This window comes from Haliotis rufescens, unplaced genomic scaffold, assembly GCF_023055435.1.
Source record: "Haliotis rufescens isolate VD_foot unplaced genomic scaffold, xgHalRufe1.0.p SCAF_11, whole genome shotgun sequence".
NCBI lineage: Eukaryota > Metazoa > Mollusca > Gastropoda > Lepetellida > Haliotidae > Haliotis > Haliotis rufescens.
In genome coordinates this window covers 29,966,170-29,981,283 of record NW_025963791.1, presented here as the reverse complement: position 1 = coordinate 29,981,283, position 15,114 = coordinate 29,966,170, and the positions used below count along the sequence as shown (strand labels likewise).

The 15,114-nt window shown below is 39.5% G+C and overlaps 1 protein-coding gene across 1 annotated transcript in view; it reads left to right on the top strand.

The window, feature by feature from the left end:
• LOC124132591 (glutamate receptor-like) overlaps positions 1-15,114 on the top strand; it is a 45,320-nt gene that overhangs the window by 26,124 nt on the left and 4,082 nt on the right. The window contains exons 5-12 of the mRNA XM_046496569.2: positions 3,340-3,530; positions 4,330-4,524; positions 8,327-8,500; positions 9,635-9,856; positions 10,392-10,492; positions 11,345-11,438; positions 12,449-12,791; positions 13,762-13,979. Coding sequence (XP_046352525.2) covers positions 3,340-3,530; positions 4,330-4,524; positions 8,327-8,500; positions 9,635-9,856; positions 10,392-10,492; positions 11,345-11,438; positions 12,449-12,791; positions 13,762-13,979 — 1,538 coding nt within the window. The remainder of the gene's footprint in view (positions 1-3,339; positions 3,531-4,329; positions 4,525-8,326; positions 8,501-9,634; positions 9,857-10,391; positions 10,493-11,344; positions 11,439-12,448; positions 12,792-13,761; positions 13,980-15,114) is intronic.

Here is a 15,114-nt window from a genome sequence, read left to right as displayed (position 1 = left end):
CTCAGATGATATTACACGACATGTTCACAAAATTCGAAGTATTAGTGAGTGGGTGAGTGAATTAAGTTTATCGCCGCCTCGAAAAGTATTCCAGTTATATCACGTCCTGTCAGCTTGACGTGGGAGGAAAGCTCAAAGTGATGTAGGTCTTAAACGTTTACCACTTTGGTGAAATCCACGTTCACGGGTATGATGCTGACATACAAAGAAACATAATCGGGGCAAACCGGGATTCGAACCCACGATCATAGGTTTCTGGTGTGCTCAGGGGCGCACGGCGAATTGTGGCGCCTTAGACGACTGGAACATCTATGCCCCTACGGTCAGTGAGCATTAGACGTATCTCACTCTCAGTGAGTGAGTGAGTGAGTTGGGTTTTAACGCCGCTTTTAACAGTATTCCAGTTATATCACGGCGTGTCAGCTTGATGTGGGAGGAAAGCCCGAAGTGATGCAGGTCTCAGACGTTTACCACTTCGGTGAAACCCACGAGCACGGGTATGGTGCCGACAAACCTAGAAACATAATTGGGTCGAACCGGGATTCGAACCCACAATCATAGGTGTCTGGCGTGCCCAAGAGACGCAACTCTGCACAGCGAATCGCGGCGCCTTAGACGACTGGACCACCCGTGCCCCCTCGCTCTCAGTAGTAGCATGCGTCCCTTATTCGTGTGTCAGGATCCGCAGATCATGGCTTCAAATTCCAGATTCTAATCGATACTGAGGCCTGTTAGATCTGCGTCACCCGTGCTTCTGAGTTGTTCATGTATACGTCTTGACACGCGTGAATTCTGGCGTCCCCAGTAAGCTGGAACTACGTGATATAGCTGACATAATGTTTAAGGGGGCACGGGTGGCCCAGGCGTCTAAGGTGGTTCATGTACACGTCTTGACATGCGTGAATTCTGGCGTCCCCAGTAAGCTGGAACTACGTGATATAGCTGTGCAGAGTTGCGTCCCTTGGGCATGACAGAAACCTATGATTGTGTGTTCGAATCGCGGTTCGCCCCGATTATGTTTCTAGGTTTGTCAGCACCATACCCGTGCTAGCGGGTTTCACCGAAGTGGTAAACGTCTGAGACCTGCATCACTTCGGGCTTTCCTCCCACATTAAGCTGACAGGCCGCGATGTAACTGGAATACTGTTAAAAGCCGCGTTAAACCCAACTCACTCACTCACTCACTCACTCATAATGATTAAAGCAACGTTAAACCAAACTCACTGTAACAAATAAGGGGCGATGAGGTGGCCTATTGGTAAAACGTTCGCTCGTCACACTGACGGTGTTCTCTACAAAGTTACAATGACGCCCATTTTTGACACACGCACCTCTTTTATATAGCCGGAATAAGGCTCAAAGCAGCTTAGAATCCAACCAACTCAGTCACTATCAAACACTCATAATCCATATATGATCTCAAATACCCAAACTCCAAATTCAATTTTGTGGTCACGAAATGACAAGTTTGTTTTGTTTGATTGTTGTAAATACAATGTATTATACAGACATGACAATTTTGGTCTCCAAATTCGCGACAGGTAAAGAGTATTGTCATGGCTCGTAGCTGCAGTATGTACCTCCCGAAATCACGTGAGATGCATCGTATTACAAATATACTCTTCAAAATCAGAAAAGCAATGCGGATATTTTTGGCAATAAAAGCAAAATAAGCGGACCAAAAGGTGCAAAATGAAGAGGTTTAATGTGTTATAGTGTTAGTTACACATTTCCCGGATCAAAATGATCACAATAAGAACATGCAGAGCATTAGTCGGGAAACACGTAGGATTTGGAAAAACGCATCCAGTGCATCAACAAAACGGCCATGGAGCTGCACGTACTGAACGTGCAGCAGCACTATGAACGATTTTTTGATTGCCTGGCTTCTACGTTAATTGAACAGTGACAGTTTAACAACATGCCAAGATGAACAGAAGTGCAAAGAAACAACGTCATAAGCCGCTTGCAAGCAGGGGATCCCCAACAACTGTAGTCGGGGTTTTCAACGTAGCGCCGAACACCATCACAAGGCTATGGGATCGGTTTCAACAGCATGGGTCAACACATGATCGGCCAAGGTCAGGACGACCAAGAGTAACCAACCCCGCCCAAGATCGCTACATCCGACTGCGCCACCTACGTGAAAGGACGACCACAGCCACACCAACCGATTTCTCCTTTGTCTACACAACAACAACGTTGATGTTCTTCCCTGGCCCTCCAGATCCCCGCATTTGAACCCGAAAGAGCACCTGTGAGATGAATTGGATAGACGGCTACGCCGACGTCAACCACAACCCCAGGCATTGCATCAGTTGGCTTTTGCGTTGCAGACCGAGTGGGCTACCATTCTCCAGGATGTGATTCGCATACTCGTCTCTTCCATGGGCAGGAAATGTCAGGCTGCTATCGATTCAAACGTGGGACATACGCGTTATTGATGGTAGCTGACCTTCACCTTGGACTTTTCCTATTTACCGATAACTGAGATAACTACAATCACCAAGTGTTCTCTCCTCAACATTTTGGCTAAATACCTTGTACGGTTCCTCGTATAAATGTATGTTCCTACCTCACACAAATCTGGCATTGCGTTTCTTTTTTTTGAAGAGTATATACACGAATTATCCATTTCATACCCGTGCGAATGGCATCACAATTTCCTCTTCCAATATGAATGACATTGTGTTGTGAAATAAAAAACACAAAACACTTTCCATAATCATACGAATTTTCCATTAAACGATTTCGACTGAGTCACAAATATGTGTTTATGAATCACCAAGCCTTCGCGAAAATGTAAGCGTCTCTTGCTCAATCGGTGGCACACATACATACATGCAAAGGTAAGTTCATTTTTCAGATGAGAAAAACACGTGAACAAATAAGGAATTGCATCGGACATCATTTTTGTCACTGTGTCAAATTTGGAATTTCTTCTTCTTTTCTTCTACCATAAAACATTTTGTAAGCTTTAGAGTACGAGTACTACGCCATCTTTGACATATCTAAAGAAAGAGCGTGCTCGATTTATACAAGGGAGTCCGTATGTACAGCCTGGCTGTACTTAAACAATTGTGAAATATCGGTATCAAAGACTGGAGCAGCAGGAATTTCTCGACATAAAAAGAAAGTTGACAATTGGAACGTTAAAGTCATCCCTCTCTTCGATAGCTTTTTGTCACAATAATAATCTTTACGCATAGCTAGCCACTCCAACAATAGCATGTACATGAATGATGTTAGACTCTGTTCACGTATGCACAATGTAACGACTGTACAACGAATTAGAGAAGTTCTTGTTTATGACGAATCTGTGGTTCTATGGTGTTTCAGAAAACAACCAACTGGCTGACCTTTTGAACAGACTGTCGGACAGTTTTGTAGGAACAACAGTGATTGACCTGTCTGAAGCAAGGTCAATCAGCTCAACAGTGACCGAGAGCATAAGGGGCGTCTCAACTGTCCAATATAAGAATATAGTTATTGTAGCTACGGACGCAACAGTGAACGAATTAATAAAACAGGTAAGAAACAAAAATAAAACCTGTTCTCTGGCCTACCGTATCACGCAGACTAGGTAATAAAGTACAGGGTCGGTGATAACCAGACAGTTGCCACAAAGACGTTGTTCATCATTGGTTGGAATAAAGGGACCAATTTATCTATGGCAATTTTGTAATCCAGTGGGCCGTACTCGCTATTGCAAAATTTGGGAATAAGGACACGTAATCCAAACTGATAATAAATTTGTGAAACATTCATTGACGTCATCCTGTACGTTTCTAATAACGTACAGTCAACTGTCAATTAAACCCATTATTGACTAGTTGGATACTCCACACTCGAAGGCCCCAAAGGGATACACGTTATGGTGTTGAACAGTTTAATTTTCTGGACAATACTTGGTTGATGATATACAATATATTTATTACAACGTATATTGCCGATCATATATAGTTTAATTATTTCGAGCAAAGCAATAAAAATAGGCGACAGAAGGAAGAATTCGTTTCAAAAAAGCTACCTGGAACTACAGAAATGGCACATATTCCCTTGCTAGTTGGAGTGGGTGACCTCCACTCTGGCGTTTACAATATGCCTTAATTTGTGTTATCACACCACACATCATTGAAGATTTTAAGTGCTATATTAATAAACTTCACTATTTCGATGTACAGGTAGCAATTAGAGGTAGAGTAATTGATACGAAAATTGAAAATATTATCAATATTCATTGAGTTTCGGTGTTGTTCTGGAATATTTCCAATGACCATCCGATAGTGGAATCCACTGCATTTTCGACATTGCTTCTTACATTTGCAGGCCTACCAACATAAGATACTCGGACAGAAGTACTTCTGGATAGTTGTATCGGACAGCCTGACATTCCCAACCTTGACCTCTATGTTAAGGGAACGCAGTAACGTTGTCATCATAAGGACAGATGACGCCCCAGGCTCATGGGATGAGTGTGACAAGCATGTACCGTTATCGTGCCCTTTGTACAACCAATCCCAGGTACATAAAGCGACAAACCCTTTCCATATCCAATAGAAATCTCTGCACAAAGCAGAGTCGATTGTACTATTCCGACTATATCGGATGTGTTTATGAATCACTGTCAAATATTGATGATACCAGGTGTTCGCGAAAAGGTGAGCGTATCCTGACCCACCGGTGGCACCCGTCACAAATACATGCAAAGGCAAGTCAATTGTGCACCCGACAAAACATGGGAACAAAATGGTACAAGTCAAACTGCATCAGACATAATTTTTGTCACTGATGCGTCAATTGTGGACATGTCCTCCACATGTTTACCATAAAACTTTTTAAAAGCTTTACTGAGGCCTTGAAAACAACAAATATGTCCGACCATGTATGTCCAACAAAAGTAGGCATAGATGTAAACAAAACAGACAGTGTTTTTCGATATTATGCGTTGACGTTTGGTTCGACAATTCCTCGTTCATATGTGATATCCTATTTAAAGGGACAATATTTTGTTACGAAAAATGAATAAGTTTCAACTCTTTTAGACATTCATTGTTATGAAAATACAAACCAAATAATGAAATTATACTGGAAACGTATATGACTGCTAAGTGGATATTCAAACAAACTTTTGAAACAAGACCTGGCAGACAAGAAGGGATATGAATGTGAATGAGCGAATGTTATTGTCGTGCTAGCATGGTGCATGCTTGTTTGGCAACAGCTGCTTATATCGTATTGTAATTAAGATTTATATTATGCAAAAACACCTGAATATTTCTGATTTGTACATAAATGAATATGGATATACATGACAGTTCAAGAAACTTAGCAGTTTTTTGTTGATTTCTGTTACAAGATTTCATTCAGAAGAAGAATTTGACTTTTATGCAATCCAAATAAGATGCAGTTTTGTTGTTGTTTTGTCTTGTTACAACATTTCGGTCAGAAGAAGAATTGGTCTTTATGCTAATGCCGACCAAATAATATGCAGTTGTGTTGTTTTGTCTTGTTAAAACTTTTTATTCAGAAGAAGTATTGGTCTTTATGCTAATGCCGACCAAATAAGATGCAGTTTTGTTGTTTTGTCTTGTTAAAACTTTCATTCATAAGAAGTATTGGTCTTTGTACTAATAGGTTGATTTCCATTCCCTTACATGTTTATTGGTACATGTTTACTTTGCAGTAGCATACTATTCATTACCAATTACCTATGTTTGTATATTTACTGATTTCACCCGTGAGATCGGGGGGAATTTCACTTTGAAATAGCTTTGCACCAGGCATATGAAACACTCCGGGGTTGTGGGATAGTCAAGTCGTTAAAGCGTAAAGCTCGTTCATGGCGAATACAGCGGAATAATTTGTGAAGATTATTGGTGCCGTGATATAGCTTCAGTATTGCTAAAACCAACGTACAACCCAATCCACTCACTCACCGTCAAACACTCCATCTTGATACCTAACTGTAAGAACGACGTATCGATGACATGATCTCAAACACCGAACATCAATTTTGTTGTCACGAAATGACATTGATCCCCGCGCTAGGCAATCACACACGAAATGTTTGCATTAGCTACTTTTATAGTGCTTTCCTGTTTTCGGTTCAGTGACATTTCGTAAATTGATAGCTTCTGTACCTTTGACATTTGATGCATGTCTCTGACAATATACTTTGATTGAAAGGTGTGATATCTCACTCGATGGATTGAAATAGAAACTTACTTTTCATCTTTTTGATATCAAAGTAGCTGTTAACTTGTTACAGACTCCCCTTTTATGTAGTACAATGAGGTTATCCTTGAAAAGTGATACACAGGAAGTATATGTATGTTATTAAAGAGAAATGATCAACATTGAAACTGAAAATGTGTAATTTTGATGTTGCTGATTTATGGTTTACATGTGAATATATGTAATTGAATGTGATTATGAGAAATGGGTTATTAAATAGTTCATTAAGGGACATCGTATCTTGAGGGCCATGTTGTGAAAATATGACACTAGAAGTGTAAGAAACTGGAAAAAATGTGATTTTGTTTCCTGAGACTTTATCATACAGGATTTCAGAGACTTTATCATAGAGGATTTCAGAGACTTTATCATACAGGATTTCAGAGACTTTATCATACAAGATTTCAGAGTCTTTATCATACAGATTTTCACATCACACGGTGTTTAATTGTTCTCTGATCGTCCGTTAAATTCAAGTAAGGAATCTTTCACAATAATTTAACGCAATAGTCTTGTATCATAATAAATGTAGACCTTGGATGCTTTAACCTTAATTTGAACTTGTCATTGTACTCGATCAGTATTGAATAGAGTTGTTTGAACAAACTATCTATTAGCAGCGCAGAGGCCTGGTTGTATCCTTCCAAACATACTCAGGGATATGTTTATACACTCGTGACCACCTGTGTAGCCATAGTTACCATGACATCATTGTCACAAAAACTTGGACTCTCCTTGAGACTGCATCATGGATTCACATGTTAAGATACTTAAAATTAATATACCTTCAAGAGCATCAGTTCGTTTCATAGTCATTATGAGCAGCAAGTATATCATTATCCTCCCGCCACGAATTGGGTGATATCCGTCCGTCCTTCCGTTCATTCCGCCAGGTGTCCGTCAGTCCGTCATGTTTCGTTTCCGGAGCATTGCTCGGAAAAATATTTATACTGTATTATCAAACTTTGCATTTTTGTGCTGAACTGGTGCCTTTGATGTTTTGGTTTCCTTAGCAACAGACCGGGCTTCGACTAAAAAGATCGTAGCATTCGTTTCCGGAGCATAACGTGGAAGCCGTTTTATATTTTATTTGGAACCTTTGAATATGTATCGAACACTTGCTGAACCCGTGCTTTTTGCTGTTCCGTGGCAATGTAGTTTACTTTCATTACCAGAGCGTAACTTAAAACCCCCCAGATGGGTTGTAGTGTTAATTTCTGGATCCTATATCTATAAGTATATTAGCCTTGAAACTACATACCCATATTAACAGAGAACTTAAATTGTCATGCTTTTTTTGAATTTCTACAAAAAGGTCTACGCAGGGTTGTCTGAGAACAGTTACCATAAATACCTAATTGAGATGTATAACACTTGCGAAAGGAACTTGTACCTCGGGTATAGGGTGAATGGTGGCAAAACACAAACCAGCCTACTTTTCTTGTAGTGGGCTCAATAACTATTTTAGTGCTTGCAATTAGGCCCTTGACAAAAAGTTCCACTCAACTTGTCAAGACAGAGTTGAAACATTTATGCCATAATGTTTTTTTCTTGAGTTACCCTCCCTTTCTCCATGTATATTCACTGCTATATGGACAGAGTGCTAATGTGCCCCATGACTTGGGATAATGACAACGTTGTTTTCTTGTTATATATGAAAATATGAGTAATGTTTGTAATATCATTAGACGTGAAAATATGAACTCGCGTTATATTCTAGATGCTATGTTTATGACATATGTTGTTCTTGAAAGAGAGCACTATCTCGTAGCATGTTTACGTAGATGCCAATTCTGGACATTAGGCGGTAGGATATTAGGCAAGTTGTTAAAGCTTCGGTTCGTCACACCAACGCGGGTTCGGTTCCCCCTGAAGGGACAATTTATGAAACCCAGTTTTTGTGTACCCCGCAGGAAAAATGCTCCAATCGGCGTAAAATCCTCACTCACTGTGGGACGTTTGCCAAGCTTCGTACGGGTACTGTTGGCGTGTATAGGTTTAAAAGGTAGCATTTAATATACGTTCTTGTCATGCAAAGTCATTGAATCAAGTGCTGAAACAATGTTTATTGTTTTTATTGTGTGTTTAGGTATATCTGATGGAAATACACGACGCATTCCATATTATTGTGCATTCCACGCAACAGATCTCACACCCAGATCTGCTTCTCAACCTGGGTCCAGGGTGCTCCGATGGAATTGTATCAGAGAAAGATCCCCAGCTTGTATCAGGGAAAAGGGAATTGGTAAATATTATCAGAAAGGTGTGTACATTTTAGACATTTGTCATGGACCTCTACATTTCTATATGTTTAAATATATTCGTTTGGGAAGAATTAATTCATTAAATCCTGTTTACACTTCCCTTCTATTACAGCTACACCATGTAGTCAAATATGTTATAATCGTATCAAGATAACAAGTAGTTGAACTTACTTAATAAAAGTAATGATAATCATAACACTACAACACATGGTCAGTTGATGCCAAGCTTTGGCACAGTATCTTAAGCGACATGATGGAATGGCTCGATCCTTTTATTCTTCGACCTGCTTGTGGTTTTGACGCAGATGCCCATCCATTGTACGACCCAGAATATGTAGAGGGCGTCATAGAAAATGAAAAACACAAAATTCTTTGGAATAGGCCTGTATTCAGGCTCAGACCTATCCAGGCACAGATGTGATTGACAAGATTCACGAAAGACATGGCAAATATGTAGACCTCGCTTGCGATATGTCACGCTTCCATCCCACGTACCAAGTTGTCCGACTCCCCATTGTTCTCGGTGCCTTAGTTTTGGTACCTCCCAGTTGTTACCACGACGTCACATTCAAATGACAATACTAAACTCCCTACCACTGAAGCTGGTTAGCTGTATTTTTTACACCCAAGTCACTAGTTACTGAAGATTGTCCTGTAAACCTGACGGGTCATTTTCTTTAGATATAAATCCACTGATGCTTTAGAGGAGGGGGATGTCGCATTTTTGGCTAGGGGCCAGTGGTCGCATTCTTTTGGAGACGCATTAAATTCACGATTTACAGTATTACTCTTTAAAAACTTATAAAGTTGGGTGATGAATTATGGATGATTAATACAAACTGACCCTCGTAAAATTTATCAACACGAGGCTATAAAAGTGTCGGAGTGTTTACCTTTTATTGACTCGTGTTGATACAATTGATATCAGATTCTCTATGTATGCTTGAAGTTCTTTGCTATTTCTCCGAAGTACTTGGAAAAAATAAAGTAGAACACAATGCAGTGTTTTGCATTACACATTTAAACATATTTATTAACACATATGGTCAATGGGATTGGGTAAAAGATATCCTGCTCAGATGTCCCTTTCCCTAATTTAGATGGACATTATAACGTGTTATACTTTGTTTCAGACGTCTTTTGTCGGAAAAACCAGACATTACAAATTTGACGACGCCGGATATGTGACAGCGAGGAGCTACAATATCGTCAGCACATCTGACAAACGTCCAAAATGGTTCCATAATGTCGGCACTTGGTCAGAGGAAGGTCGTCTAGAAGTATTTGATGAAGAGATATTCGAAAATACATTCAGAAACTTTGGAAATACAACATTATTAATCGGATCTCAAGAGGTAGATATATGATTGTATGTTGTATTACGACCCTAACAGAAGTATGTGCTCTAGCGATGAGAATATTCATTTTGCATCACCAAAATTGATTTGTATCATTTTGAAGAGATAATATATATTAATAAATTGTGCGGTTTGTTTATACGAAAGCCTAATGTTGCAGAATGAAATATCAAATAGCGAGAAATATTCTCGAAAATTTCAAATAAAAACAATAGAATTTGCTACCAAAATGGCAACATTAGGCTTCTGTATGTTTAGACATGATTCATTAAGTGATAACTCCTTTTTCCACATGTGGTCGAATTTAAATGTATCTATAACACAACGGACTAAAAAAACGTCGGACGTAACATTCTCACACTATTGCAATACGTCATTGCATACGCGTGTGGTGTTCTTAATTTCTCGTGTATAAAATCGTGCTTGTCCGGATATCTCGAAGTAACAAACGAAAACGGCCCCACTAGATTCGAGATAACTAGTTTCAACTGTACTAAAGCTGTGTTATAAGTTTAGTCATATATTTCCACAGGCCCTCCCATTTGTTGTGAAGAATATCATTGATAATAGGACCGTTTTCACTGGCTTCTGCATCGACATACTTGATGAACTGGCGCTCAGATTTAATTTCAAGTAAGCCTTCACATCACATCACCTTTGCACCATTTCTTATGCCCCGTAAATGTACATGTACATACGTTGAGCCACAGGCGATGTCATCTATAAGCACTTACTATTAATATAATGCTTCAAAATGGGGCGATTTAAAACTACCACTAGATCCTTAGGCTATACCCCCTGATCTAGAAAATATCCAGATCATATCAAGCATCTAGTTATTAGCGACATATTGTTTTATAAATTGATGCTCCCCATCTGTTGTACGGGATGTATACAAAGTAAAAGATAAAGATATATTTTTGATGCCCTGGTGAGATTATGGCTATCATAATACCATCTCTTCAATGCAGTTTTGTACGGGGGGAGGCATTTTGGGAGTCAAAAAATTATTTCAAATATTTTCGGAGGTACAACTTTTTTTAAGAAGGCACTTTGTATTGTAACGCTATTAGGTCTTTCTAAAGCAGACTGTATCTTGCTCCCGTGCGAGTTTCAGTGACAGGTGTGCTTGCTGAACCATTCTATCCTGTGGGATCATGACCGGTGCGATGTTTTCTGTACAATAAAGCATAATTAGTCCCTAGACACCTAGTAGTCACAGATTGATTGCATGGTAACACAGTATGTAGCCATCTGGATTTCAATAAAACTTTGATGATGAAATGAGCTTCACAACATGTGATTTATATCATATATTACTCACTTTTACGGCAGTTTCAAAATGAAACCATACAACATTTTCTACAGTCGCCTGGAACATAAATTTTTGCACTAATTTGAAACTTGATTACCGAAAATATTTACGTAATCGTATGGGAATGGACGATTTCACACATTAAGCTATTTGACGATGGTTGTTTTCAGTTACACAATCGTTGAACCCTCAGACAGGATATGGGGTGCACCAATAAATGACAAAGGCGATTGGAATGGCATCGTTGGAATGATCGTAAGAAAGGTTAGTTTTGGAAATCGTAAAGCTAAACTTTGCATAAAAATTGAATATAATGAATATCAGCGATACCTGTCCATGTTCATAAAAGAAGGATGTGAAACATCTGATAAAGCGATGTTATCCCGTGATAGCTTTTATGCTTTTGATCTAGTCAGCCTGTTGTATTACATTATTACATATAATCATAACATTATGCTTCATTATGTTGTTCTTTCTTTCAAGTTGAAACACATCTGTGTCACTCTAAGCGTTGGGGGCACGGGTGGCCCATTCGTCTAAGGCGCCGCGATTCGCTGTGCAGAGTTGCGTCCCTTGGGCACGCCAGAAACCTATGGTTGTGGGTTCGAATCCCGGTTCGCCCCGATTATGTTTCTAGGTTTGTCAGCACCATACCCGTGCTCGTGGGTTTCACCGAAGTGGTAAACGTCTGAGACCTGCATCACTTCGGGCTTTCCTCCCACATTAAGCTGACACGCCGCGATATAACTGGAATACTGTTTAAAGCGGCGTTAAACCCAACTCACTCACTCACTCTAATGTTTGTTCGAATGGACAATTTGGCCATTAGTGGTTGACGTATATGTTATCTTGAATCCACAACATTTCACTTAATGTACACATAGAATTGACGGAACTATTTTGTCACTCAAGTGAATTAATTTAAATTTTGTCGGAAAACATATTCCAAGCGGGTCTCGAACCCGCCTCGTGTGTTCTGCGGACGTGTAATAGTCAATCTTTGCTACGGCTATATTTGACACAACAGTGTAAAATTAACAGTTTGATAGTTTGAAATATTTGTAAACATATAAACATATACAGCCTTGTTCGTGGCTCTGCATTTCTCGTAATCCCCGACAGCATGTTTTCAAATATTTTCATTTGATATATTTGCGATAACATACCCGCATAAGTATTTATTGTTCCTTAATAATACCTAGATAAAGTAGTTAACATCATAAAATCGCTAGTCCATCACATAATTTATATAAATTTTTCTATCTATATTTCAGGAGCTGGATTTCGGTGCAGGTCCGTTTACCATTACATCAATACGGGAATCGGTCATAGACTTTACTAAACCTTTCATGGAAGATGGCGCTGGGATTATTACACGTAGACCAGATGGAGAATCCCAGAAGATGTTCAAGATGTTCACACCGTTTGCTCCCATTGTGTGGGGTTGCATTGTCATCGCGATTATTGTAGTGAGCGTCTTACTCTACCTTGTCAACAGATACAGCCCTTTTGCTGCTCATAAGGTGTTACCAGAGTCAGGACACGCAGGTTCCCACGCTGAAATGATGAGCTTGAAGACGACATTGTGGCTCATCTACGGTTCCTATATGGAACAAGGTATTGATGCAGTTATTGGAATTAACCGATCACTGACTTGTTCATTTCATAGCAAATTTGTACATTTATTTCATTTAACATGTAACCTCTGATTGGCGTATGATTCTCGTAAGATGCCAATAAATGGTTCCTATATTGAACAAGGTATTGATGCAGTTATCGGAATTAACCGATCACTGACTTGTTCATCTCATAGCAAATTTGTACATTTATTTCATTTAACATTTAACCTCTGTTTGGCGTATGATTCTCGTAAGATACCAATAAATGGTTCCTATATTGAACAAGGTATTGATGCAGTTATCGGAATTAACCGATCACTGACTTGTTCATCTCATAACAAATTTGTACATTTATTTCATTTAACATTTAACCTCTGCTTGGCGTATGATTATCGTAAGATGCCAATAAATGGTTCCTATATTGAACAAGGTATTGATGCAGTTATCGGAATTAACCGATCACTGACTTGTTCATCTCATAGCAAATTTGTACATTTATTTCATTTAACATTTAACCTCTGCTTGGCGTATGATTCTCGTAAGATGCCAATAAATGGTTCCTATATTGAACAAGGTATTGATGCAGTTATTGGAATTAACCGATCACTGACTTGTTCATTTCATAGCAAATTTGGACATTTATTTCATTTAACACGTACACATCTGCTTGGCGTATGATTCTCGTCAGATGTCACTAAGTTGATCGGGTGGTCAGACTCGGTGGTTTGGTTGGTATTATATGTATACCGTGTGTGACGACAACGAAAGTCACATATTGTGAATCTTCTGATTTATGTTATTATTGCAATCAAATAATATAGCCTACTTAATGTACTGATATAAGAAGGTTAGATTTAAATATTAAACAAGACATAGTTTCAAGTAATTCTACATTGAATAATCGGGTGTTTCCATTGCCGTTTTCATATAACGTATGTCTACCCAACACTTAAACCTCAACTTTGCAGGTGGAGATCCCCATCCCAACAGCACTTCCGGCCGCTGTATTCTTGGGTTTTGGTGGTTGTTCACCATCCTGATGGCCTCAACGTACACTGCCAACCTGGCAGCCTTCCTTACAGTCACCATCGCCGAGAAGCCCATCAATAGTCTCGCAGAACTGGCTGCACAGGATGAAATGCAGCCTTTGGTCAAATTTGGAAGTAACCTGTATTCATTGTTTAAGGTAAAACAAATAGTTGTTTATGTGCCTTTAAGTAATCCTGTTGCAGGCGACCCTGTCGGAATCCTGGGTTAGAGCTGGTACCCGGCAATCTATTCTTGTCGTCCGAGGTAACGTCATTGATTGGGTGGTCTGGCTTGTTGACTTTGTTGATTACATGTCATCGTACCCCGACGGAGACAATTGTTGCTAAAAATATCACTGGTCTGTCAAGCCCAGACTCTATTGTATACAGGCGGTTGTCTCATACTAGTCATAGCTGGAAGAGGCGTGAAACAACAAAACAAAAACAAACAAGATTAAAAATAAACAAACCATTGCAGGGGTGGTACGTTGGTCTTAAAACCATATGATAGGATTATCATACACACTCACATACACAAGATATGTAACTTCTGGTATACGCATACCTATATCCTAAACCGTATCCACTATTGATAAAGTAATAATTGTTATAAACATGACATACAGCAATTGATTTAGATTTACATATTTTTCTTGTGGAAATCTAGCATTACACTTTACAGTAACAGGAATGATACTATAGCACCAAACTTCCACAAATGTTCCAATGTGGAAGAATACCTTCACCAATGTCAAATATTCACATTTCGGGTGCAATGATTCGTATACAATATGGAAGCTTATGGAATATATACATTTGTTGCTTCAAATGACCAGCTGTACTTATATTATATATGAGTTGTGTCTGTCTATTACTACAATAAGGGACCGCCCCCGTGATCTAGTGGTAGAGCGTCCGCCCGGAGAGCGGAAGGTCCGGGGTTCGATCCCCGGCCGCGTCATACCAAAAGACGTTAAAAGATGGTACTTGTTGTGACCCTGTCTGGCGCTCGGCATTAAGGGGCTAAAACAAGGACTGGTCAGCTCGGAGTCAGTATACTGTGTCTGAGTGGGGTATTCATGTTCAACTGCGGCATGGTATCTCAGTGAGCTAGCACTATAAATCGGCATCAGTCCGGACGAGTACAAGCAACCGCACAAACACACACACGAACATGCATGTAGCTATATAAGTGCAATAATCTTGGACGCGACGTTAAACCCCATTCCACCACTACTACAATAAGGACGTTGTGATTTATACAACTTTCAGACGTCACTGTATAAGTGTAAT